The sequence below is a fragment of the Cnephaeus nilssonii genome (assembly GCF_951640355.1).
Source record: "Cnephaeus nilssonii genome assembly, chromosome: 13".
Lineage (NCBI taxonomy): Eukaryota > Metazoa > Chordata > Mammalia > Chiroptera > Vespertilionidae > Cnephaeus > Cnephaeus nilssonii.
The window spans coordinates 6,865,629-6,887,929 of NC_137084.1; the positions used below are offsets into that span (position 1 = coordinate 6,865,629).

Below are 22,301 nucleotides of genomic sequence, written 5' to 3' on the forward strand. Positions count from 1 at the left end.
GCACGGGGACCGTGGCAGCAGGTCCAGGGTAGCTGGCCCAGGGTGATGGCACAACGGATGTTCCTGCCCCCACACCTGTTACCTAGCCACCTGCCTGTCTGACACCAGCAGCTGCTGGGGAACCGCCCGCTTTGTGTTGGCTCCCACAGGTGCGAGGGGGTGGAGGCCAGGGCAGGGCAAAGGACAGGGCCCGGCCCCGCTCAGGCACTGAGGAGCGGAGCACAGGAACCTCCATGGTGACACCTGTCATCACACGGCTGCCCGAGAGGGCAGAGAGCGGCGCTCTCCCCGGCGGGGAGGGGACACCGAGGAGTGGACGCGGGCCCTGCTCGCAGCAACACGCTTCCCGGGGGGTCCCAGCCCTGCCACCCGTGCCCTGTGTGGTCCAGTCCTGTCTCCGCTCCGGGACTCCATTTCCTCCGGGTGAAATGTCAGGCTGCGGGGCCGGCTCCGTGAGGGGCGCTCGATGAGGTGTGGATGGTGTTGACGCAGACGCGCGGCGGGCGTGGCCCTGAGCTTGTGTTCCTGGACTCCAGCCATCTTGGGATCTGCCTCTTCGTTTTGCAGATGGGAAACTGAGACTCAGGTGAGCTGGGCGTGTGTGGGCGGCAGGGTCTTCCTTCCTCTTCCAGGCCACTGGGCCCCACCCCACAGCATAATCCTCAGAGCCACCGCCCGGTCCCGCCTCCTTCTCCAGCTGGGCCTGGGTCCCTACCACCGGGCCTGGGGCTGACCCCTCAGCTCAGAGCTCCCTGGGGCTGAGAGACCAACTAGGAGGCTGGCAACCCTGTCATTGCCTCCAGGGTTCATTAAGGAGACTTACCCATGAGGTGCGCCGTGGGCAGTGGCCAGGTGATGTGGATTCGTGGAAGGCGCCAAGGAGTTACATAAGACGGGCCAGGAAGGATGGGGACACCGGGTGGGACCGTCCCAGACACGTGAGGGAAAAGCCGTACGTGCCTGCCCGGGGAAGGGCAGGGGCCTGTCTGGAACCATCGCCTGGAGGGTTGATAAGAGTCTCTGTGGGGACTTAGGGGAGGAAGTCTCTGTTCTGGCCAGGATCTAGCTCGGGCCAGAACAGGGCCAGCAGGGGTCACATCTTTCCGGCACAGGGAGGGAGGTGGCCGTGAATCTCAGCCCAGGCTCCAGGCCAGGGCGGCCCCGCCCCAGGGCAGGCCCAGCCTTGGACATTTCATAACGCAGGCTGGCCACAGAGCAGGACGCCAGGAGGAAGGACAGCTTGGCAGAGCCTCAGGTACCGTGTCCTGGGGAGGCCGGGAGAGAGCGGCGAGCAGCCGGGGCCAGGGGCCTGGCTGGTGGGCTGGCTCAGGACTCCCGGTGCTGGCAGCCCAGGCAGGCAGGCCACTCCCGGCCACTGCACAGACCGGCTCTGTCCTCAGAACTCCTCGCCAGCCTGGGGAGAAAGGGGAAGGAGGGAGGGACTTCCCTGTGCTGAGATCTAAAGGGGAGTGGGAGGGGCTGAGGGGAGATCCGAGTGTGTGTGTGTGTGGGGGGGGGGGGCGCTGAGGCCAGGCCGACAGCAGGCACCCTCGTTTTGTCTGAGCTGGGCCACCACCCTTCCTCTCTCTGGGGTTACACATCCTGTAAGGGAGCCCAGGGCCCCAGCTCTGGACCTGGCATTCCCAGGAGGGAGAGCACCCCATCCCTGGAGTGGGGGGTCAAGCCATGCATTTGGCAACACGCATTGCATTTCCTGGGCGCAGCATGAGGAACTGGTCATCGAGGGGCTTTTCGGGCAAGGGGGCCCAGCGCAGCCTCTCCGTGGGCGGGCTGGCCCTCCGGGAAGGGAGGGGGGCAGCTGCCCAGAGCTTCAGGGACCTTGTGGAAATCCAGGTTAAGATCAGATTGGAATCAGGAGCTTCGAGGCTGGTCCGTGACCTCCACCTCTGGCAGCTGAGAGGGTCCCCAGCCACCCTGTTTACCTCGGTCATCTTCCCCAGCTCTGCACCCGGCCCGACCTGGGCCTCCGGCTGAAGCCCTGGCTTCAGTTCTCCTCGGGCTCCCACCCCAGCGTCTCCGCCCCAAACCCCTGTGCAGCTGCCCTTCACAGTCTGAATACAACCGCTCAGAGACATCGTCGCTGAGCATTCAGGGCTCGGCCTGGCAGAGCGTGGCACACAGAATCTCCCAGCAGCACACGGGGCAGCTGCAGGCGCCACCCCCATTTCACAGACAGGGAGAGAGAGCCCCAGAGAGGCCGTGCCACCTGCCCGAGGTCGCCTAGCAGGAGATTTGCGATGGTGCCTTGGAGCCAGCAGACCTGGGTGCCCACCCCTCCATCCCCCTCCTCAAGCCCATGTGACTTTTCTGGGCCTCGGCTTTCTTTCGGGGCCCCGGGCTCTAGCTACACCCAGGCTGGCACAGAGCTTGGCACGGTGACACTTGGTTATTCTTATTAGAGGAATCCCAGGCCTGTGGCCTTGAGGGGACCTGCTTCGTCCTCCCCAGGTCCCAGGCCAGGGGAACAGGCCTGTCCCTTATCACCATCCAGCGATTTAGCAACTCCTGGGCCACCCCCAGAAGCAGCAGGTCCGGGACAGAAACAGCTGAGTGGGTGGCCCCTCAGCCTGCTGTGAGGTCCGTGCCCCCGAGAGCCCTGGCCTACCAGCCCCGGGGCCTCAGATGAGGCAAGAGGGGGAAGCAGAGGGGGGATTGTCAGGAACAGTGAGGGGCCAGAGGCCAAGGGAGCAGGATACAGACAACATGCCTTCCCACCCCGGCTGGGTACCACACCCTGGCCCGGGGTCTGCAGCGGAGGCCGGCCGAGGTGCCCCATCTCCGCAGGGACAGGCTGCCCGGCTCCCCGCCCAGCCTCGGGTGGGGGGTGGGGCCTCAGGCAGGCTCCTTGCTGTCTGTGCCTGATCTCCATCTCCTCCAGTGGGGAGAGCATTGTCCTGGTTAAGTGAGTCACTCGGGTGCAGGCGATGGAACCTGGCTTTTTAATCCGCACCTGAGGATATTTTCCCGTTGATTTTAGAGAGAGTGGGAGGGAGAGAGACAGAGAAACATCAATGTGAGAGAGACACATTGATTGGTTGCCTCCCGCACAGGCCTTGACCAGGGCCAGGGATTGAGTCTGACACCGAGGCACATGCCCTTGACCGGAATCGAACCTGGACCCTCCATAGGCCGACACTCTATCCACTGAGCCAAACGCCAGGGTGGAACCTGCCTTTCTCATGAACTTCGGCAGCTCAGATGTGCCCAGGATGGGGGGTGGACTTGGGGAACCCTGTCATCTGTGGGTCCTTTGCGAGGTCACAGGCCCAGGGTCCCCCCAGATCCCGGTGGCAGGCAGCCTTGGCTTCTCTGCACGCCTGGGTTGTGCCCAGCTCCTTGTTCCCCAGCGGGCAGCTCCTGGGGGCCTCCGTCCAGAGTGACCAACCAGCAGGGGGCAATATCGGGTGAGTTTGCCTCAGGGTTGCCAAGAGAGGCTGCTGGAAGGTTCCATCCAGATTTCCACCCTCCCACCCCGCCCCCGCCCCCCGCAGAGCTGCCTCCCTCACCTCGCTCAGAGCCTCGCACCTTGAAGTGCACACTCCACTCGAGAGCCCAGTGCGCGCCTGACATTTTTGTGGCTTCTGCCGAGACTCTAAGGAAAGTGCAGATACCCTGGGAGGCAGGAGAGGGTGGGGTGCTGTGCCCTCAGCCGCCATCAGAAGTCTGTGAGTGGCAGCGGGACGGGGGGGGGGGGGGGGGGGGGGGGAGGAGGGGGGCAGGAGGAGCACCGTGTGAAATAACCGCGGCTTCCTGGGCGCTCCCTGCTCACAGGAAGACGCTTCCTAATCCTCAGGAGGACAGCAGGCGCTCTCTCGTCCCCACCTTGTGACAAGGAAACTGAGGCGGAGGGAGGGTGAGGGACTCGCCCAAGGTCAGGCCATTAAGGGGCAGAGCCGGGGGCACCAGCCCAGATGCAGGTCCAGAGGCCGCAGGCTCTTGCTCCTGGGTCTCCCCAGGGCCAGGGCGCCTTCCTCCCAGAAAAAGGGTGGAGCCTGGGGCCCGGAGGGGCTCTGAGCGCGTCCCCTTCTGCCACACCGTCACCCTCTCTAAGGGCCATGGTGCCCGAGGTAACTGCCCAGTTTCTCCCAACCAGAGCCGGAGGCCTGTGGGGTCCGCTTGGCCCCGGCGCACCCAGTGGGCCGGCGAGGGCTCCGGCCAGGCTCTCGGCGCCGAGGCCCGTTAGGCCGCCATCCTGTGGGCCGCAGCAGGCTCGCTTCCAGAAAGCGGAAGGCACAGTGACAGCAGCCATTGCACAACCGCGGGCAGCCTTGGAGGCACGGATGCCGCCCAGGCTCAGACTGGACTCGCCCTTGATAAACACCGCGCCAGCTGGTGGTGCCCTCACTGCCCCCTAACGAGCAGGAGAGTGGGTGCCAGGACCCCCAGTGATGCGCTAAGTCTAGTGGGAGGAGGGAGTGGAGAGGAGGGGGAGATCCAGGGAGGAGGACAGGATGAAACGGGTATGTGTTACACATGTAACCCGGTGCAGCGGGAGCAGAGCCAAGGGGCCTTGTGGGGTGTGGGAGGGAGTAACCAGGGCGGGCTGCCTGAAGGAGGCATCAGGCAAGCCGAGACCTGAAAGGAGGAAGTCAGAGGGGCAGGAGGAAAGGGTCCCCCGGGTCGTTGGCACCAGGCCAAGGGATGTATTCCGCAGAGCACTCCTCTGTCAAGTAAACAGGTGGGGCCCCGGGGGAACATCGGGGCCTCTACCCCACCCGCCAGCCCTGGCTGATGACTGCCCCTGAACCCCTTGTCCCCACTGTTCCCTAGGGGCTCTTCCAACACAGCGGCTGGCCCCACTGGGGTGGGCAGCAGGGCCTCTGGGAGGCCGTTCTCTCCCTGTCTTTTTCGGGAACAGGGAGAGGAGGCCCCTGCTCTCTGTCACCCTCTGAGCCACCGCCACCCTTGGCAATGCCCGCCCCCCCCCCCCCCCCGCAGCTGGGGGCGGGGGTGGGGAACAGAGCATTCTGTGTCTGGAATGTTCCCACGTGGTGGCTGTGGTGGCGGTTGGTGGACTGTCCCTCTCCTTATCAAACTCCTCCTGGTCACTCCAGGCTTGGCAGGGTGAGGGCAGCCCCGTCTCCAGGAGGGGCACTGGAAAGGGGCGGGGCCCTGGCTGGGGGCTGATTTCTGTTTGGTCCCTGGCTGCCTGCCCACCCTTAGGGGCTGAGGAGTAGCTGTCCCCGAGCCCACACCAGTCCGCAGGGTCCGGGGCTCCCCTGTCCACTGACCACGGGGAGCTGTCTGTGCTTTTATTGGTGTGGTGTGGTGTGTGTGTGTGTGTGTGTGTGTGTGTGTAAACAGGGCCAGCCCTGGCCCTCTGGGGTTACACGCCAGTCCGGTGAGGGTGTCTGTGAGCCCACATGGGTGCAGGAGAGGGTGGAGCAGGTGCCTGAGAAGGTGGGGATCCCTGCCCATGCTCCCCGTTGCCCTCACAGGATGGACCCCTTCGAGGACACGCTGCAGCGGCTGCGGGAGGCCTTCCGCTCCGGGCGGACGCAGCCGGCGGAGTTCCGGGCTGCGCAGCTCAAGGGCCTGGGCCGCTTCCTGCAGGAGCACAAGCAGCTGCTGCAGGAGGCGCTGGCGCAGGACCTGCGCAAGGTGAGGGGCGGCGGAGGCGGCAGGGGCGGGGGGCTGGGACAAGGGGCCTGGTGACAGCTTCATCCTCTGTGAAGTGGAGCTAAGAGCCCATCCAACGCCACCCTCTGCTGTGCCATAGCCCGGTCCTCTCCATTCATCCATTCACTCATGCCTTCGTTCACTCGGCTATTTACTGAGCACCTGTTATGTGCCAGGTACCGTTCTGGGATCTAGAGATGCAACAGAGAATCAAACCAAGTCCCTGTGCCCAGCAAGCTGGCCTTCTGACCAAACATGACAGCAAATAGATAACCACATAGCGTGGTGACGGCACGGAGAGACTATCTAGTGCAGTGGTTCTCAACCTTCCTAATGCCGCGACCCTTTCATACAGTCCCTCATGTTGTGGTGACCCCAACCATAAAATTATTTTCGTTGCTACTTCATAACTGTAATTTTGCTACTGTTAATGAATCGTAATGTAAATATCTGTGTTTTCCGATGGTCTTAGGCAACCCTGCTAGCGGTTCTCAACCTGTGGGTCGCGACCCACAGATATTTACATTACGATTCATTAACAGTAGCTCAGGCTCAGCCCCTCCCAATTCCAGCAGCAGCCGTGGCTGGACTCCAAGAAATGCACTTTCCCGTAGGCAGCCCCCTCCTCCTCAGCTGACAGGCCCATCTGCTTAGCTGCCCTGGGACAGCTGTCCAGCGGGTCCTTTGGAAAAATGTCTCCTGTGCCTGTTGCAAAGGCCACAGTGTCCAGACCCACCCCTTGCGTCCCACCAGCCCCTCACCACCTGGAGCCCCCAGAGCCAGGCCTGAGGCTCCTTGTCAACCAGCGAGGTGAAGTGGTGTTTTGATCCTTCACACTTGGGAGGGGACCTCAGTGCTTGGTGCATGTTGGCTGCCCACCCGCCCGGTGGTCACCTCCTGTCCCCAGGGGACAACGACAGTCCCATGTTGGCTTGTCCTGAGCTTGTCTTAGTCCTCAGCCCGAGTCTGTCCAAGGAAGGGCCTGGGGCCTCCTGAGCCCACACTCGGGACTCTGCGTTGACCCCTGGGGTCCACCCCTTGCTGCTCTGGGCCTGCTTCAGACCCTCAGGGTCAACCAGCCCCTCCCCTGCCCTTCCTCCTCCCCCACTTTCCCAGTGGGCAGCCGCTCCACTCAGGTCACATAGAGACACAGGTGCCGGATGCCAGCAGGGCCAGGGGTCCCTCCGCAGCTCCTTGGGACCCACCCTCTTCCCAGACACCCAGCCAGGTGCCTGCCCTGTCCCTGGAGCAGCCACAGACTTCAAGACTAGTGCCTCGGAGCACCTGGGGTCGTGGATGAGGGGTCCCCGCTCCACAGGGACAGCAGACGCTGGCCAGGAAGACTTGTCTGAGAGGGTGGCCTCCTGCTAAGACCTGCTCCCTTCTCGGAGTCGGCAAACCTTCTCGTTACCGTGCCGTAGCCAGGTGACACCCAAGCACCTCATCGCCCTTTCTGGAATTATCTCTTGTCCCGTTTATGAAACCAGGGCTTCCGTCCATGCTCTCCTCCGCTCTCCCCATCTCGAGGGGCTGGCCTTGCCTCCCTGTGGGGAGTATCCCATTCCCTGGGCGTGGTAGGGGACAGGTACCGCCACGGAGCCTCTGCCACCACCCACCTGCTGGCCCGGCTGCCCTTCCACGGAGACCTGAGCTGACTGTCTGTCTGGTCCCTTTCTCCCTCTGGCTCAGGTTTCATTCCCGCCTCCCATCCCAGCTCCTCAAGCCCCAGGAGCCCGGCCCCACAAAGGGAGCAGCGGCCCAGAAAATTCACCTGGTCCCTCCCTCTGGTCTTGCAAGTTCTGTCCCCAAACCTGCCCTGCCCTATTCTGCATGAATCCTCTCAGTTAACCCCAAAGGGCCTTCCAGGTCGGGTGGCCACCCTCGGTCACCCCAGAGCAGGCACAGAGAACACACAGCCCTGGCTCGAAACAGCCTACTCTCAGCGAGAGGTCAATGGGGGGGGAGAGGGGAGGAGGAGACAGATGCAAGACTTTAAACAATAAAGAATTTCAATCAAAAACAAACAAACAGCCTACTCTTCTAAAATCATGGTGTTCAGGAGGGTCCTTAAACCAGCCCAAACCTCACTCGGGCCATAGGTGACCTACCAGGTGCAGTGATCAGGCCCACAGCTCACTGGGCAGGAGCCTGGGCTGCGCTCACAGGTGTGGGGGAAGCATGCTTGAACCCTGGTTAGCTCCTAGAAGCGCTGGTGCGAGTGGCATCTTCCTGCAAGGTCCCAGCTCCCCCCCCCCCCCCCTTTCCCCTCGGGGCTCAGCTCTGGCCCTGGCCTTGCCACCTGCTTGCTGAGTGACCCTGAGCAGGGCATCCCCATCTCTGGCCTTCAGTTCATCCTCAAACCGCCTGGCACCCCTTGGACCATTGCCCTGCCCTCTAGCAGGGGGGAGCTTGTGCTGTGATGACCAAGTCTCAGGCATCAGGACAGCCTGGCTCCTGTGTCCCTGACTATGGGCCTCATGCAGCCTGCAGCCCATGGACGGGGTCTCTCCTCCCTGGTAGGGGCAGGACAGGCACATGGAGACCAAGACCAGGGCAATGTCCCTATTGATGTCTCTCCTCCCTTTTGCCCTGGAAATCTGACAGTGAGGCCTGGCCCCTAGGTTGTGGGACCTGATGGCATTTACCCCAGGATGCCTGTCCCCTGCTGACTGGTATGCACACAGCAGGCCATGGTGGGACACACAGACCATCCTGTTAAAACTTAAGCTAGGTCCTGTCCCTACTCCGCTTGACAGTCCTCACCTCGGCTGCTTGGCCCCATCGCCTCACCCACTCTGCTCCTGGCCAATCGGGAACACAGCAGGCCTGTGCCCACCTCAGGGCCTTTGCACGTGCTGTGACCTCTGCCTAGAATATTCTGCCTCCGCATATTCATGGGCTCCCCACTCCCTTTCTTCACAGCTCAGATGTAACCTCATCCCAGAGCCAGGCACCGAACATCTGTCATAAACAGAGCAAACACGTACCTACATGCACACATTCACACACTCACTCGTGCGCTTGCACACACATGCATACTTGTTCACACTTGTGCACGCGCGCGCGCGCACACACGCGCGCACACACACCCCAGCAGTCTCTATCCCCTTACCCTGTTCATCTTTCCATTGCACCAACTCCTGCCAAGGTAGTCGCCTGTGTTGTCATCGTCACGCTGACTGTCCTGCGATGGCAGTTCCAAGGGCAGGTTTTCTGTCTGTTTCGGCCGCGGCCGCATCCCTGGCTCCAGAACGGGCCCTGCACACTGTGAGCACTCACTGACCACGGAGAGAGTGAGGGGATGAGGAAACAGAAGCAGGCTCTGCTTAGAGGAGGCTGTGCCCTCTCCAGGGCTCTGGCCACCTGCCGACCCTGCCCCCCTCCCCCCTGCAGTCAGCCTTTGAGTCGGAGGTGTCTGAGATCAGCATCAGCCAGGGCGAGATTAACTTGGCCCTCAGGAACCTGCGGGCCTGGATGAAGGATGAGACCGTGCCCAAGAACCTGGTGAGCGGGCCTGGGCTAGGGCAGGCATGTGGGCTTCTGGGTGGGGGGGGCTACCCACTGGGCAGCCCCTGGGGTGAAGGGTGGTGCTGAGGGGCTGGAGTCTCAGACCTTCACCCCTCACCACCACGCTGGCCCCGGCACAGGCCACCCAGCTGGACTCCGCCTTCATCCGGAAGGAGCCCTTCGGCGTGGTGCTCATCATCGCCCCCTGGAACTACCCCCTGAACCTGTCGCTGGTGCCCCTGGTGGGCGCCCTCGCTGCAGGTGAGAGCCCAGCCTCCACCTTCCACCCGGCCCCTCCCTCATGGCCTCATGGAGCCCGCAGAGCTAGGGAGGAGCGGTGGCGCCAGGTGGCTAAGGAAGTCTGGCTGGCATCTGGCTCACCGCCCCCGGGCTGCTGGGCCTTGGGCCTGCATGTCACCTCTCTGAGCCAGATTCTTCACCTGGAGGCAGAGTGAGGCCGACACCTGTCCTGCAGGTGTGAGGAGTGAGTGAGTGAGGCCTGGCATGGTTCCCCCTCGCCCAGCTCTGCCCGGCCCCGCCCCGCCCTGCAGGGAACTGCGTGGTGCTGAAGCCCTCGGAGATCAGCAAGAACACCGAGAAGATCCTGGTCGAGGTGCTGCCCCAATACCTGGACCGGGTGAGCAGAGCAGGCGGCCCCAGTTCCAACCTCACTCCTGCCTCCTGTGGGTTGAGTGGCCCTGGCCAAGTCACCACCCCTCTCAGCCTTAGTTTCCCTCCTAGTAACACAGAGGGGTGGCAACCACGGCAGTGTTCTGAGTAGCCTGTCTCCTGGGGGTCCCTATGCCCCCAACCGTGGCCTCAGCCTTCCCACCAGCCCTGCCGGGCCCCAGACCCTCTCCCCACCTCACCCCCCTGAAGCCCACCGAGAGCCTGGGCAGTCCTGGCTCAGGCCAGGCTCGGAGGGAAGAGTCCAGACTGGGTCCCAGGGGGAGCCCTCTGCCTGTCCCTCTTGCAGAGCTGCTTTGCCGTGGTGATGGGCGGGCCCGAGGAGACAGGGCAGCTGCTGGAGCACAAGTTCGACTACATCTTCTTCACGGGTGAGGAGCCTGCTGCAGGCGCCTGGGGCAGGACGGGGGGGGGGGGGGGGGGGGGGGCGCCTGCACTAGCCCCACCTTGAGGGGTCTTGTCCCCAACCCTGAGAGAGGCCACAAGTACCAAGGCAGGTGGGTAGCCAGAACTCAGAGGGACAAGTGCCCAGCGGTGCCCTGGGGCTGCAGGACAAGCTCGCTCCTCTCCTGGAGGAGGATGGGAGCAGCGCTGGACCCGGGGACCCTCAGGAGGACTGGGACCCTCCCCTGGGCACAGACCTCCAGATTCGGTGTCCAGCCTGGGTCACCCACTGGCCAGGGTTGGACTATGGAAGCAGAGGGGCCAGGGTCCTCAGCTGTTCCTGCCGATTTTGGGGGGTGGGAGGTATAGAAAGAGGCAGCCGGGAGGGTGCCAACCCAACCTCCACCATCATGCCACACAGCTCGATGGGTTTCGGGCGTTGGCCCCCCAGGACGGAGGGTACAGAGGCAGGCAGACCCCAGGCTGGCTCCAGGCCAGGCCTTGGTGTTCTTACCTGGAGACTGGAACCATCCTCAAGGCACCGGCCTGTCTGGAGGACACACAGAAGCCTTTGTCGTGGCACGTGACCTGGGAAGCGGCCGTTCATTTACTCACTCAGTGGACTATGGAGAGCAGCCCTCGCCCAGGCACCCCAAGGGCACTGGTGGGGAGGCCTTAGTGCAGTGGTCTGCAAACTGCGGCTCGCGAGCCACATGCGGCTCTTTGGCCCCTTGAGTGTGGCTCTTCCACAAAATACCATGTTCAGGCGCGCACGTACAGTGCGACTGAAACTTCGTGGCCCATGCGCAGAAGTTGGTTTTCGGCTCTCAAAAGAAATTTCAATCGTACTGTTGATATTTGGCTCTTGACTAATGAGTTTGCCGACCACTGCCTTAGTGGAATTCAATAAGGGGAGGTTGCGGGGGGGGGCGGGGGGGGAGTGGTCAGGAGTCCTCAGAGACAAGGAGATGTTTGCGAAGACAGGAGGAGCTGAGGGAGAAGCCTGGGCGTAGGGTCAGGGGGCTGAGAGGAGGAGTGCGCTGTGAGACCCAGGAGATCACCCCAGAGGAGAGGGCGGGACAAGCCAGGAGGGGAGGGAGGAGTGGGTGCAGAAGGTGGCAAGGCTGCCAGGTCGGCTCAGAGAGAGAGACCCAAATGTCCGCAGCTGCAGCTGGACTCTGGCCTCGGCCTCGGCGATAGGAGTCTCCGAGGGTTGAGGGGTGTTTTGTTTTATTTTAAAATATATTTTTATTGATTTCAGAGAGGAGGGGAGAGGGAGAGAGAGATAGAAACATCAATGATGAGAATCATTGATCGGCTGCCTTCTGCATGCCCCCTACTGGGGATCAAGCCCACATCTGCAACCCGGGCATGTGCCCCTGACCGGAATTGAACCCAGGACCCTTCAGTCCGCAGGCCGACGCTCTATCTACTGAGCCAAACCAGCTAAGGGGGGTGGGGGGTCCTAGAGGAGCGTGAAGTGTGAGGAATGCAGGGCAGTGCGTGAGACACCTGCAGGGGGAGTCAGAAATCAGAAGCAGGGAGGGCGGGGGGGGGGGGGCAGGTAGGGGGCATTGCAGAGGGTCCTGCTAGTGCAGTGATTGGCACGGGATGGCCAATGAGACACAGGGCAGGTAGTGAAGCCCCCTTGAGGGATCCCAGTCCCCAAACCTAGGCCATCCCACCAGGTCCAGGTGAATGACGGTCACTCGGGGTTTTTCATGCACAGGGAGCCCTCAAGTCGGCAAGATTGTCATGGCCGCAGCCGCCAAGCACCTGACGCCCGTCACGCTGGAGCTAGGGGGCAAGAACCCCTGCTACGTGGACGACAACTGCGACGCCCAGATCGTGGCCAACCGAGTGGCCTTTTTCCGCTACTTCAACGCCGGCCAGACCTGCGTGGCCCCCGACTATGTCCTGTGCAGCCCCGACATGCAGGAGCGGCTGGTGCCCGCCCTGCAGAGCGCCATCGCCCGCTTCTATGGCGAAGACCCCAGGGCCTCCCCAGACCTGGGCCGCATCATCAATGAGAAGCACTTCCAGCGGCTCCGGGGCCTGCTGGGCTGTGGCCGCGTGGCCATCGGGGGCCAGAGTGAGGAGAGCGACCGCTACATTGGTGAGTCCCGCGCTCCCGACCCGGGGCCCCGGGCTAAGGCCCCTCCTCGCTGAGGCCACAGCTGGGCCGAGGCTGGGCCCTGAGGTTCCCAGGGCCCCACTGATGGAGCCCAGCCAGGTCCACGGCCGTTGCCACGATTCCCGGACACTAACGCCACATGTCGCCGTGGTCTGAGCCTGTGACCCCGTGACCCCACCCTCGGGTCCAAGCCCTGCTTCTCGGAGCTGGGCCCAGTGTCCAGGCTCCCGAACCCTCAGATCCCCAGCTTCAGCCCCAGCACCTGCTGCTCCACAGCCGTGACCCCGGGTCCTGTGAGCCGATTCCCGGCCTGTGCACCCACTGGGCCGTCCTCACGAAGCAGCCCCAGCCTCTGGGCCGCACGACTCCGTGGGGACGCCGCTGCTCCAACAGGCTGGGGCCTGGGACCTTGGGCTCCAGGGCTCTGAGATCCAGTCACCCTGAGACTGTCAGACCACGGCTGGGCACGGGGCTCCTGGTCACTGCTCAGGGCCGTGGGGAGACTCTCTTCCCTAGAACATCCCCGAGCTGGAGCCCCGGTCCCTGGGCCCTGTCCGAGGCCCCACGCCCAGGGCTGAGCCGCCCCCTGTGCCCGGGCAGCCCCCACAGTGCTGGTGGACGTGCAGGAGACGGAGCCGGTGATGCAGGAGGAGATCTTCGGGCCCATCCTGCCCATCGTGACCGTGAGGAGCCTGGACGAGGCCATCGACTTCATCAACCGCCGGGAGAAGCCCCTGGCCCTGTACGCCTTCTCCAACAGCAGCCAGGTGCGGCCCGGGCAGGCCTAGACAGGTGGGGCAGGTGCCAGCAGTGGACCAAGGGACCTGGAGGGAGGCCGGGGTCCTGGCCCCTTGGGCAGCACAGGAGTTCCTGGTTGGTGGCAATCTTGGTTCTGTCTCTGCCCTTTCCCTCGGGAGCAGCCACATCCCTCCCCTGCTTCTAGGCCACGCTTTCCAGTATCCAGGGCCCCTCGGTCAGCCCTCCTCCATCTCGGCCTGGTGGCTAGTGTCCCTCCCTGCTCAGTGCCCAGCTCATGGAAGGCACACACATGGGCAGGAGTGAGGAGGGTGAAGGACCAGAACACATAGGCCAAGAATGGGCCCTGGTCCCCACTCCTGGCCCCTCACCTCCTGCCTCAACTTTGCTCAAGCCCCTGGGGCAGCCCCAGCGCCTCAAGGGTAGCACCCCCAGTTCAGGGCACACCTCCCTCCTCAACCAGCTCTCATGAGACCCCTTGAGACTCGACAATGCTTTTTAAAATAAGCTTTTTATTTTGGAATAACTAGACTTACAGAAAAGTTACAAAGATGGCCCAGGGACCATATACCACACACCCAATTCCCCGGTGAAGGGCCCTGACATTGGTCAAAACTAAGGGGCGGACATTGGCGCAGTACTGTTCACTGGACTCCACACTTGATCCAGATTCGCCAGTTTTTCTTTCTGCCCCAGGACCCAAGCCGGGTCCTCGGTGTGTGTAGTTGTCCTCCTCCTTTGGCCTGTCTCTCTGCTTCACTGGAAGCTGCTGTGCCTGAGACCCGCCCATCCTGTTTTTCTCCACCTCCTTCCTTTCCCTTCCGGTCTCCAAGCCGCCTCCGGCTCACCTCCTAATTTCTCCACCAGCCCTACAATCAGCCGCTCCTCCAGGAGCCCTGGTTTATCAGGATTATGTTCACATAAGAAAGAGCAACACGGGGTTTGGGGAATGGGGGTCACCTGGCATAGAGGCTTTCAAGCTTCTGACTGCCCAGGCCTGGTCCCAGGATGCAGGGACCCTTAAGGCACTGACTCCCCCAGACGACTTATTCTTACTCCTCTCGAAGCACTGACGTCCCCCCACTCCACCCTCTGTGGTCATGACTGCTAGTCTCAACTGACCTCTGAGCCCACTGATGGGGGGTCCACTCTGCCCACCACTGGCGAGCTCTGACCCAGCTGTCATCTGAGGGTCACACACTGGAACGGAACATAATGACAATTAGTGACTACTAACCTTTTCCCTCTCATTCTTCAAATAAACCTGCAGAGCGAAGAGGAAAGGGCTTCCTAAAAGCAAGCGAAGGCCAAGTTCATGTTTCTAAAATACCAATCTGATCACGTGATTGTGTCTGACCTCCCTGTGCCACACATCAGAGTCCCCAACCCCCGCTTCCCTGCCCCTCAGCCTCCCCACCTGCCCTGCACGCCTGGGGGGGGGCCTTTCTCGTCTCTGCCTGAATGACTTCTGCCCCCCTGAGACACCACAGGCATCACATCCCTCTCCTGGGGCACCTCCCTGACTACCTGGCACCTCCCCTGCACTCTGCATGTCCCCAGGCAAACGCTGGGTTCCCACCTCCCCCTGGGGCCTGAGTGTGTCCCCAGCACCCTTCACACCAGAGCAGATGCTCGGAAACATGCCCCGAGTTGGGAGTTTGGTGGCAGGCTGCGAAACGATGCCCTCCACTGGGCCCATCACCCCCTTCGGGTCACGTAGTGGCCTCAGACCCTTCCTGGGGCCCTAATGGGCTGGAAGGAGCCCCTGGAACGGGGGTGGGGCGCAGCAGGCTGGCTTCCTGCTGCCCAGCCACTCAGCCTCATTGCTGCTTGTGCCCAGGTGGTCAGGCAGGTGCTGGCCCGGACCAGCAGCGGGGGCTTCTGTGGCAACGACGGCTTCATGCACCTGATCCTCGCCAGCCTGCCTTTCGGAGGAGTGGGTAGGTGCGGGCAGAGCCCTGCCTTCTTACCTTACAGACTGATGGCCCCAGAACCTTCCAGACCTGCCTCTGCATTGACATATGAGCGTGGGGGTCTGTCTGGGAGTGAATCTGATCCTACCACTCCCCATGAAATCCCCATGAGAACCTCCCACAGCTCCCAGGCCCCTGCTGGCCACTGAGGGCCGGGCAGCTTCCGGAGGCGGCCCTTCCTGCCCCGGCCTCCTCTCCGGCTCCCCTGCCTGCTGCCCGGCCACACCGGGCTCTGCCAGGTCCTCACATGCCATAGGTCAAACACCTGGCAGGGCACCTGGTGTCTCCGCTTATTGAGCTGGTGCCAAGCTCAGGGCTAAGCCCTTTACCCAGTCTCTCATGATGAGCCAGCCCACTTTACAGATGGGGAGACCAAGGCTCGAGGGGGTGAAGTAGCCCACCCAGGTCGCACTGCGTGATTGGCAGAGCCCACATCTGTCTTATGACGCCTCTGAGGGCCTGACTGCCACGTTCTGTGCCACTGTACAGGGGCCAGCGGCATGGGCAGCTACCACGGCAAGTTCTCCTTCGACACCTTCTCCCACCACCGCGCCTGCGTGCTGCGCAGCTCTAGAATGGAGAAGATTTACTCCATCCGCTACCCACCCTACTCGCCGCGCAACCTGAGGGTGCTGCTGGTGGCCATGAAGGCCCAGAGCTGCAGGTGCACCCTGCTCTGAGCCCACCTCGGGCACCAGGGTACCAAGTGCCCCTCCTGGCAATGTCCGAGTCCTCCTGTCACCTGTGGGTGGAGATGTGGCCTCGGGTCCAGGGCACAAGGATGAAAAGACCTGCCAGGGCCCAGCCCAGCCCAGCCCGGCCTTGCCCTCCTCCTCGGCCTTCCATCTTCTGGCCCTCAGCCTCCTCCTCAGCTGCCCCCAAACTAGGATGGAAACCTCAATGCTAGGCACCTGCATCCCGGGTGCAGACATGGGCACCTGTGGGCCACGGCCTTCCTGAGGAGGGTGCGGAAGGGGGTGGACATCCGGTCCAGGCCACATCGCGGACCTGTTGTGACCCGGGCGTCCCTGTCCTGAGCTGCTCCCCATCTGTACAGTGGAGGTGACTAACAATCAGTATCTCAGATGGTTGTGAGATTACATTTGGGAGCTTAATAAATACGAGCTGCTGACCCCGAGCTCCAGACATCCTGTCTCCTGGTGTAAGTGGGGTGCAGCTGCCTGCCTCTTCTCTCCCTCCAGCTCAGGCTGAGACGCCTGCAGGGGGATCTCCCTCCCCTTCAGCTCAGGCTCTCGGGAGCTCTGAACACACTCCTGTCCCCCAAGTGGCCAGCCCCAGGCGCCTTATCCGCACCATGTCCCACACTGGACTCATCCTACTCCCTGTCCTGCTCATCCTTCTGGGCCCGGATGCCATGGATCGGTCCCCCATACACTCAGCCACAAAGCCCAACTCACCAGCCTCCTGCTCGGCACCCCCCCCCCCCCCCCCCCTTTCATCTACCAAGCCCCACCTCTCAGCGAGTCCCAATGATTCTGTGACACCACACAACTTCCCGGATCCACACATTAACCACTGCGCTCAGGGCCACCCCTAACCCACCCTCTCCCCAGGCCCCGCTGCTCCTCAGTTTACCCACTGATCCTCCCAGAGAGCCCGCGGCGTGAAACCCTGCAAACCTGGCTGGAAGCCCCGCCATGGCCCCGTGCTCGCACGCGTGGCCTGTCCTCGTCCTCTGCTCACGCACGTGACCGTCCTTTTCGGGAGGACCGCTGCACACCCGGGCATGCTCTCTCTGCCCTCGCTGGCCTGCTCAACTCCTGCCCGCATTCAGCCCTCCCAGCCCACCTCCCCCGCCCCCTGCTCCCAGACACAGGAGGCCTCAGGGCCGCCTCCGAGCCCGCAGCCTCCGGGGTCCGTCCGCCACACTAGGCACCGAGAGGAAACAGGTTTGGTGGCTGGTGAGGGTCGGGTCACGTAGAGGACTCGGTTCAGGGAGCTGCACTTCGCAGGCCTAGGGCGTGGGCAAAATGAACAAGTCCGTGCCTCAGTTCCCCCATTGGTAACGCGGTAATAACCGTCCCAGGGCTTTGTAAGGGTAAAATAAAGCCGCCTGGGTGGAGTCCCGCACGGACCGGCGCCACAAGCGATTCTCACCACCTTTATCACACACCCCGCGGAGGCCGGCCCGGAACCGCTCCCTAAACCACGCCCCGGATGTCCCGCCCCTAGTGTCTCGGAATCCTCGCTTATTGGTCTCTCCGATACAACATGGCGGCGCTAAACATAACTTCAAGCGCCTGCTCTTCCATAGCCAATCAGAGGAAAGCTATTTCTACGTCCCGCCTCTTCGGTTGCGCCGCTGGCCAATCAGACCACACCAAGAGGAGTCAGCGCGGAGACGGTGCAACCAGCCGGTCCAATGGCAGCATCCAAGGGTGTAGGCTCCGCCTTCTCGGCGAGCAGGCCGCTCGGTAGGGGAAGGAGTGGCAACGCTTCAAGGTGGGTGTCTGGGGCTCCGCTGCTAAGGCCGGGCTTGGGCAGCGCGGCGTCGGGAGCGAGTGTGGTGCCTCTGTTGGTCTTGCTGGCTCTGCCCCTGGGCCTCATCTCGGCCCGCTTAGACCCCCGTCCTTGTGCCCTTGAGCGTGCAGCAGAGGGACCTGGAAGTTGGCCTCCTCAGGGCGCATGCGCCGCTTGCGTCCTTGGGGTCAGAGGTCATAGGGAAGGTCGAAGAAGATGGGTTGGGTGCCTTAAACTGAAGTTAGTGGTCAAAAGAAACGGACCCGTTAGAAGTCACAGGTCACGGGAGGGGCAGTCTTGAGCTCCCGCTAAGTGCCCTGCTCTGGGCTAAACCCTTGGCTTGTAGGAACTCCCTTCGTTCTTACGATCCCCCATTTCTCATAGGAGGAAACAGGCCAGGTGACCCCACCTGCCCAGGGTCACTTGACAGTCTGAGAGACAGTTCCAGAAGGGCCTTGGTGCTGGGGAAAGGAGTTCGATCTTGAGGGTTATTTAAGCCTCGGTTTCCAGCAGGGGCGGGCTGGGGATGGAAAGGGAGGGGTCTGCTGGATTCGGGTCCTGGTCCCAACCGCCTGGAGCGTGACTTTGGGCAAGTCACTTAACACAGCCGAGCTGCAGCTGCTCATCTGTGCCTCTCTCGTGGGATCCTCGTAAGGACGAGATAACTGAGTGGCCCCTAGCACAGTGGGCCGTTGGTGCAGTGACCTCGCAGTCGCTGCAGGTGGCCGCTGGCAGTGTTGTCCGGGTCTGCGTTGGGAGGATGGACAGGAGGGGAGAGTTGGGAGGCAGGAGCACTGGTGGGGGAGGGAGGAGAGATGGATTTGAAAGGTTTCTTAGAAGGTCAGAAGATAGAACGTGGGCTCTGTCTCACGCTGAGCTGTCACGTTGGCAGGCTGAGAGGTGCTATACCTGGGGACAGGAAGGCCATCTGTGCCTCTGACAGGAATGGGGTTAAGTGGGAGACAAGATGACACAGTGGCCCTGAGGTCAAGGGTAGGTCTCCTGCAGAGCCTGAGTTTCTGGGGGGCCAGGTCTGGGACCCATCATACCTCCCTCCCTTTTCATACCCGCAGATGCACTGCCTGACTACACCCACGGTGCTTCGGGCCCTGGCCCAGGCTGTTCGTGCAGGTAGGACCAAGAGAACCTTCCCTGGGTGCCGGGGGGCCAGTGTCCTGGCCTGAGGTCGCAGCTGCACAGCAAAGCCCCTTTCCTTGCAGGACATCCCAGTGCCCGGAGCCTCCACAGCAGCGCAGTGGCAGCCACCTACAGTGAGTCCCTGGCGTCTGGAGCCTCGGGCCTTCCTGACCGTGGTCCTGCCAGAGGCAGGGGAGGAGGCCTGGCTTTGCCAGTGTCTTCCCCTCTCGGAGCCTCAGTTTCCACTCTGTAAAATGAGGAGGAGGATCCATGGGAACAGAGTCTCTCGTTGCAGGGGGTGGGGGCCTTCCTTCAGCTACAGTGTGACCTCAGAGCTCCCCTGTGGGGGGCGTGGAGAGAATGCCAGGTGTGCGCCCTGGGTGCCCGTGCCTCTTCATCAGGACCCCAACACCTAAGCCCCTTCCCACAGCCCTCAGCTCCTGGGCTCAGATGGCTCCACAGGCACCGGGCCAGAGCCCGGTTTGGGAAGGTTTGGTGAATGAACAAGCGCCTGGGGCTGCTGTACCTGCCAGAGGGGTGGGGCTCATCTCCCTGAGCTGCCTTCGTGGCGGGGGAGGTGAGGCTGTGCGAACCACCGCCACAGGCCTTTCTGCCTGTTTCCCCTGCAGAGTACGTGAACTTTCGAGAGCCCTCGATGGACATGAAGTCAGTGACTGACCGGGCAGCTCAGACCCTTCTGTGGACTGAACTCATCCGAGGTGGGCCCTTGGGGGAGGGCCAGACGGGCTAGAGTGGGACCCAGTGGTCAGGGATGAGGGCCTCACCTACCATGCCTATGATGCCCACAGGACTGGGCATGACCCTGAGCTACCTTTTCCGGGAGCCAGCCACCATAAACTACCCATTTGAGAAGGGCCCGCTGAGCCCACGCTTCCGTGGGGAGCACGCGCTGCGCCGTTACCCGTCCGGGGAGGAGCGCTGCATCGCCTGCAAGCTTTGTGAGGCTGTCTGCCCGGCCCAGGTGAGCCCCTGACCCCACCTGACCGCCACCTGGCCCCTGTTTTGGGGAGAGGGAGGTGGAAGCCTGTTGCTGAGAGGGAAGCTGAGAACTCTGGCCGCTGCCAGGTGTGTCTTCAGGAAACGCCCTTTCCCTCTCTGAGCCACGTCCCACTGTGAATGGGAACCAGGAGGCCTTGTCGCTGGGGCCGGCTCAGAGTCGGTGAGTCACTGAGTCAGCAGGGGAAGCTTCCAGCCCTGAGCAGTCCGCATGACACCAGGTGCTGCCCTTGGAGGTCTGGTCAGGGATGTGACACCAGGCCTGTGAGCCACAGGGTGGCACCGAGGGTCTCCATTTCCCCAGGCACAGCAGCAGTTTCAGGAGCCCTGCCTGTGCCTGTCACAGGGCCAGACCCAAGGACACGCAAACCGCAGTCGAGGCTGTCACTGTCCCTGGTCACTGCTCCCCTGAACCCCCGTGTTTGGTTCAGTTGGAGGGTCCCTCGTGGATGGCCCGAAGGCAGGGCCTGGTTGTGTAGAAACAGAAAGACCAGTCATGGCAGACAGACCCATGGCATGCCCAGCGGGAGCCCCAGCAGGCACAGCGACCCCCTCGCAGGGGCTGCTCCGGGACCACGTGTCCATGACCCAGGACGGCTCCTTTCTGAGTCCGAGCATGCCTTCTGGGCCGCTCCCAGGCCCTCCAGGCCCCAGGCTGTCGCCTTGACGTCTTCAGTCCAGCCACCAACACACGACAGCAGTGATGCTCCCTGGAGCGAGTGCCGTCCGCAAGCCAGGCACTGTGCCAGGCTCTTGACTTATCTTTATAGCAACTCCGGGAAGTAGAGATTGTTATCCCTGTTTTTAAATACGTTTTTATTGATTTTTAGAGGAAGGGAGAGAGAAACATCAACAGGCTGCCTCCTACACACGCCTACTTAGGATCGAGCCTGTAACCCAGGCATGTGCCCTGACCAGGAATCAAACCAGTGACTTTTTGGTGCACGGATGACGCCCAACCAACTGAGCCACACTGGCCAGGGCTATCCCCCTTGTTATAGATAAGGCTACCAGCCGAAGGTCCCACTGTGAGTGGTGGGCATGTGAGGGCTTTGCCACACCGCTTTGAAGATCCTCCTGGCTGTACCCAGGAACTGAGAGTTAAGGACTGGCCTTCAAGTCTGGGCTCTGCCCCTCGTTTGCTGTGTGGCTTAGGGGAGCCCCTCAACCTTCTGAGCCTCTGTTTTCTGGTCCATCAGTGGGGAAGCTAGATGTAAGTGGGGTTGTTCAGCATACACCCAGGAGAACTGAGCGGCTCCACGCTGCAGAAACAGCGACAGCCCTCCCCTCCTGAGACTCGTGTCCTCCGGTTAACAAACAAACAAGAAAGATGCCATCTTGGGGAAATGCTAAGGAGAAGCCGACAAGGTGACGAGGTGACGTGACGGGCGGCCTGCTGGGAGACAAGTCAGGAAGGGCAGATTGGGCTGAAAGTGATGACAGAGGGTCCGCTCTGTAGGCCCCAGGGGATGAGTGCCAGAAGGGGCCAGGCCTGTGCAGATTTGGGGGTGGAAATGAGCAGTGAGGGGGGGACCCTGTGCTCCGAGCTGGGGGAGACTGGCAGATGGCAGCACCCTGAGCCACTCCCCAGGCCATCACCATCGAGGCTGAGCCGCGAGCCGATGGCAGCCGCCGGACCACTCGCTATGACATCGACATGACCAAGTGCATCTACTGCGGCTTCTGCCAGGAGGCCTGCCCTGTGGATGCCATTGTCGAGGTGAGTGGGCCCTGGGGTGGGGGAGGCTGGGGCAGAAGCTCCTTGGAGAGGCCTGACATGGCCGCCTGCACCCCCACCCGCAGGGCCCCAACTTTGAGTTCTCCACGGAGACGCACGAGGAGCTGCTGTACAACAAGGAGAAGCTGCTGAACAACGGGGACAAGTGGGAGGCCGAGATCGCCGCCAACATCCAGGCCGACTACCTCTACCGGTGACGCAGTCCCGCTGGCCCGCGGCCCTGCTGCCAATAAAGAAGCTCTGACCCCCACCGCCTCTGTCATGTATCCGCTGTCCACGCCAGCTGAGCCAGCCCGGCCTTCCCCTTAGGCCCTCCTTGGGGCTGGGCTCCAGCCCACAGCAGCCCTGTTGGCCACACATCTTTCCAGGCACTTTCCCCGGGCTCAGCAGGCCGCAGTCAGCTCCAGTTCCCATGATGCGGGGTGTCCACGGGCTAGGTCCTGGGCCTGCCCTCTCCTGAGGGCTCCCACAACTAAGCACTGGGACATAGAGCTTCCCACAGTCTCAGGCAGAAGCACGTCAATGGCAGAAACTCAGAAATGCCAGATCATTCTTTTTGGTCAGAGTGAAGCCTGCTCTGGGGATGACAGTCACGAGATGGTGACACAGGCTCTGCTGACCTTGAGCTGGCCTTGCCTCACCTCCAGCCACATCCCCTTTTCTTGCCAAGTTCCCCAGACCAGGCTGCCGGCTTGGCTTCTGCTCAGGACTTCCTGCTTTGCGATCCCAGCGAAGTGGTGTGGTTCCCTCTGGGAAGCAAGCCCAGTGCCGGTGGAATAGTCAAAATGAGCCCCTGGAAGTTGGTGCTGAGCACTGTAAGGACTTCTGTGTGTGCTGAGCAGTGGGG

At 62.3% G+C, this 22,301-nt stretch overlaps 2 protein-coding genes across 4 annotated transcripts; both read left to right on the forward strand.

Annotated features, from left to right (window-relative positions):
• The first annotated feature begins 281 nt into the window (after positions 1 to 281).
• Positions 282 to 16,489, forward strand: ALDH3B1 (aldehyde dehydrogenase 3 family member B1). Of its 2 annotated transcripts, none has more exons than XM_079787537.1 (10): positions 282 to 586; positions 5,460 to 5,622; positions 9,034 to 9,144; positions 9,288 to 9,408; positions 9,699 to 9,784; positions 10,124 to 10,205; positions 11,948 to 12,334; positions 12,953 to 13,119; positions 14,949 to 15,048; positions 15,571 to 16,489. In XM_079787537.1, exons 2-10 carry the CDS (start codon positions 5,461 to 5,463, stop codon positions 15,759 to 15,761), a joined length of 1,407 nt encoding a protein of 468 aa, XP_079643663.1. In that variant the 5' UTR covers positions 282 to 586; position 5,460; the 3' UTR covers positions 15,762 to 16,489. The 2 variants fall into 2 exon arrangements, with proteins under 2 accessions (XP_079643663.1, XP_079643662.1); XM_079787536.1 differs by lacking the exon at positions 282 to 586 and adding an exon at positions 870 to 1,255.
• Positions 16,490 to 17,475: 986 nt separating this feature from the next.
• NDUFS8 (NADH:ubiquinone oxidoreductase core subunit S8) lies at positions 17,476 to 21,704 on the forward strand. Of its 2 annotated transcripts, none has more exons than XM_079787924.1 (7): positions 17,476 to 17,544; positions 18,636 to 18,693; positions 18,783 to 18,833; positions 19,329 to 19,418; positions 19,509 to 19,681; positions 21,308 to 21,436; positions 21,520 to 21,704. In XM_079787924.1, the coding sequence occupies exons 2-7, from the start codon at positions 18,636 to 18,638 to the stop codon at positions 21,649 to 21,651; spliced, it is 633 nt and encodes a 210-aa protein (XP_079644050.1). In that variant the 5' UTR covers positions 17,476 to 17,544; the 3' UTR covers positions 21,652 to 21,704. The 2 variants fall into 2 exon arrangements, with proteins under 2 accessions (XP_079644050.1, XP_079644051.1); XM_079787925.1 differs by lacking the exon at positions 17,476 to 17,544 and adding an exon at positions 17,584 to 18,229.
• The last annotated feature ends 597 nt before the right edge of the window (positions 21,705 to 22,301 follow it).

Coding starts and splice junctions, on each gene's coding strand:
- ALDH3B1 (XM_079787537.1), top strand. CDS start 5,461: ATGGACCCCTTCGAGGACACGCTGCAGCGGCTGCGGGAGGCCTTCCGC. Junction 9,145..9,287: donor AGACCGTGCCCAAGAACCTG/GTGAGCGGGCCT, acceptor GCCCCGGCACAG/GCCACCCAGCTGGACTCCGC. Junction 9,785..10,123: donor TGCCCCAATACCTGGACCGG/GTGAGCAGAGCA, acceptor TCCCTCTTGCAG/AGCTGCTTTGCCGTGGTGAT.
- NDUFS8 (XM_079787924.1), top strand. CDS start 18,636: ATGCACTGCCTGACTACACCCACGGTGCTTCGGGCCCTGGCCCAGGCT. Junction 19,419..19,508: donor GTGGACTGAACTCATCCGAG/GTGGGCCCTTGG, acceptor TGATGCCCACAG/GACTGGGCATGACCCTGAGC. Junction 19,682..21,307: donor AGGCTGTCTGCCCGGCCCAG/GTGAGCCCCTGA, acceptor GCCACTCCCCAG/GCCATCACCATCGAGGCTGA.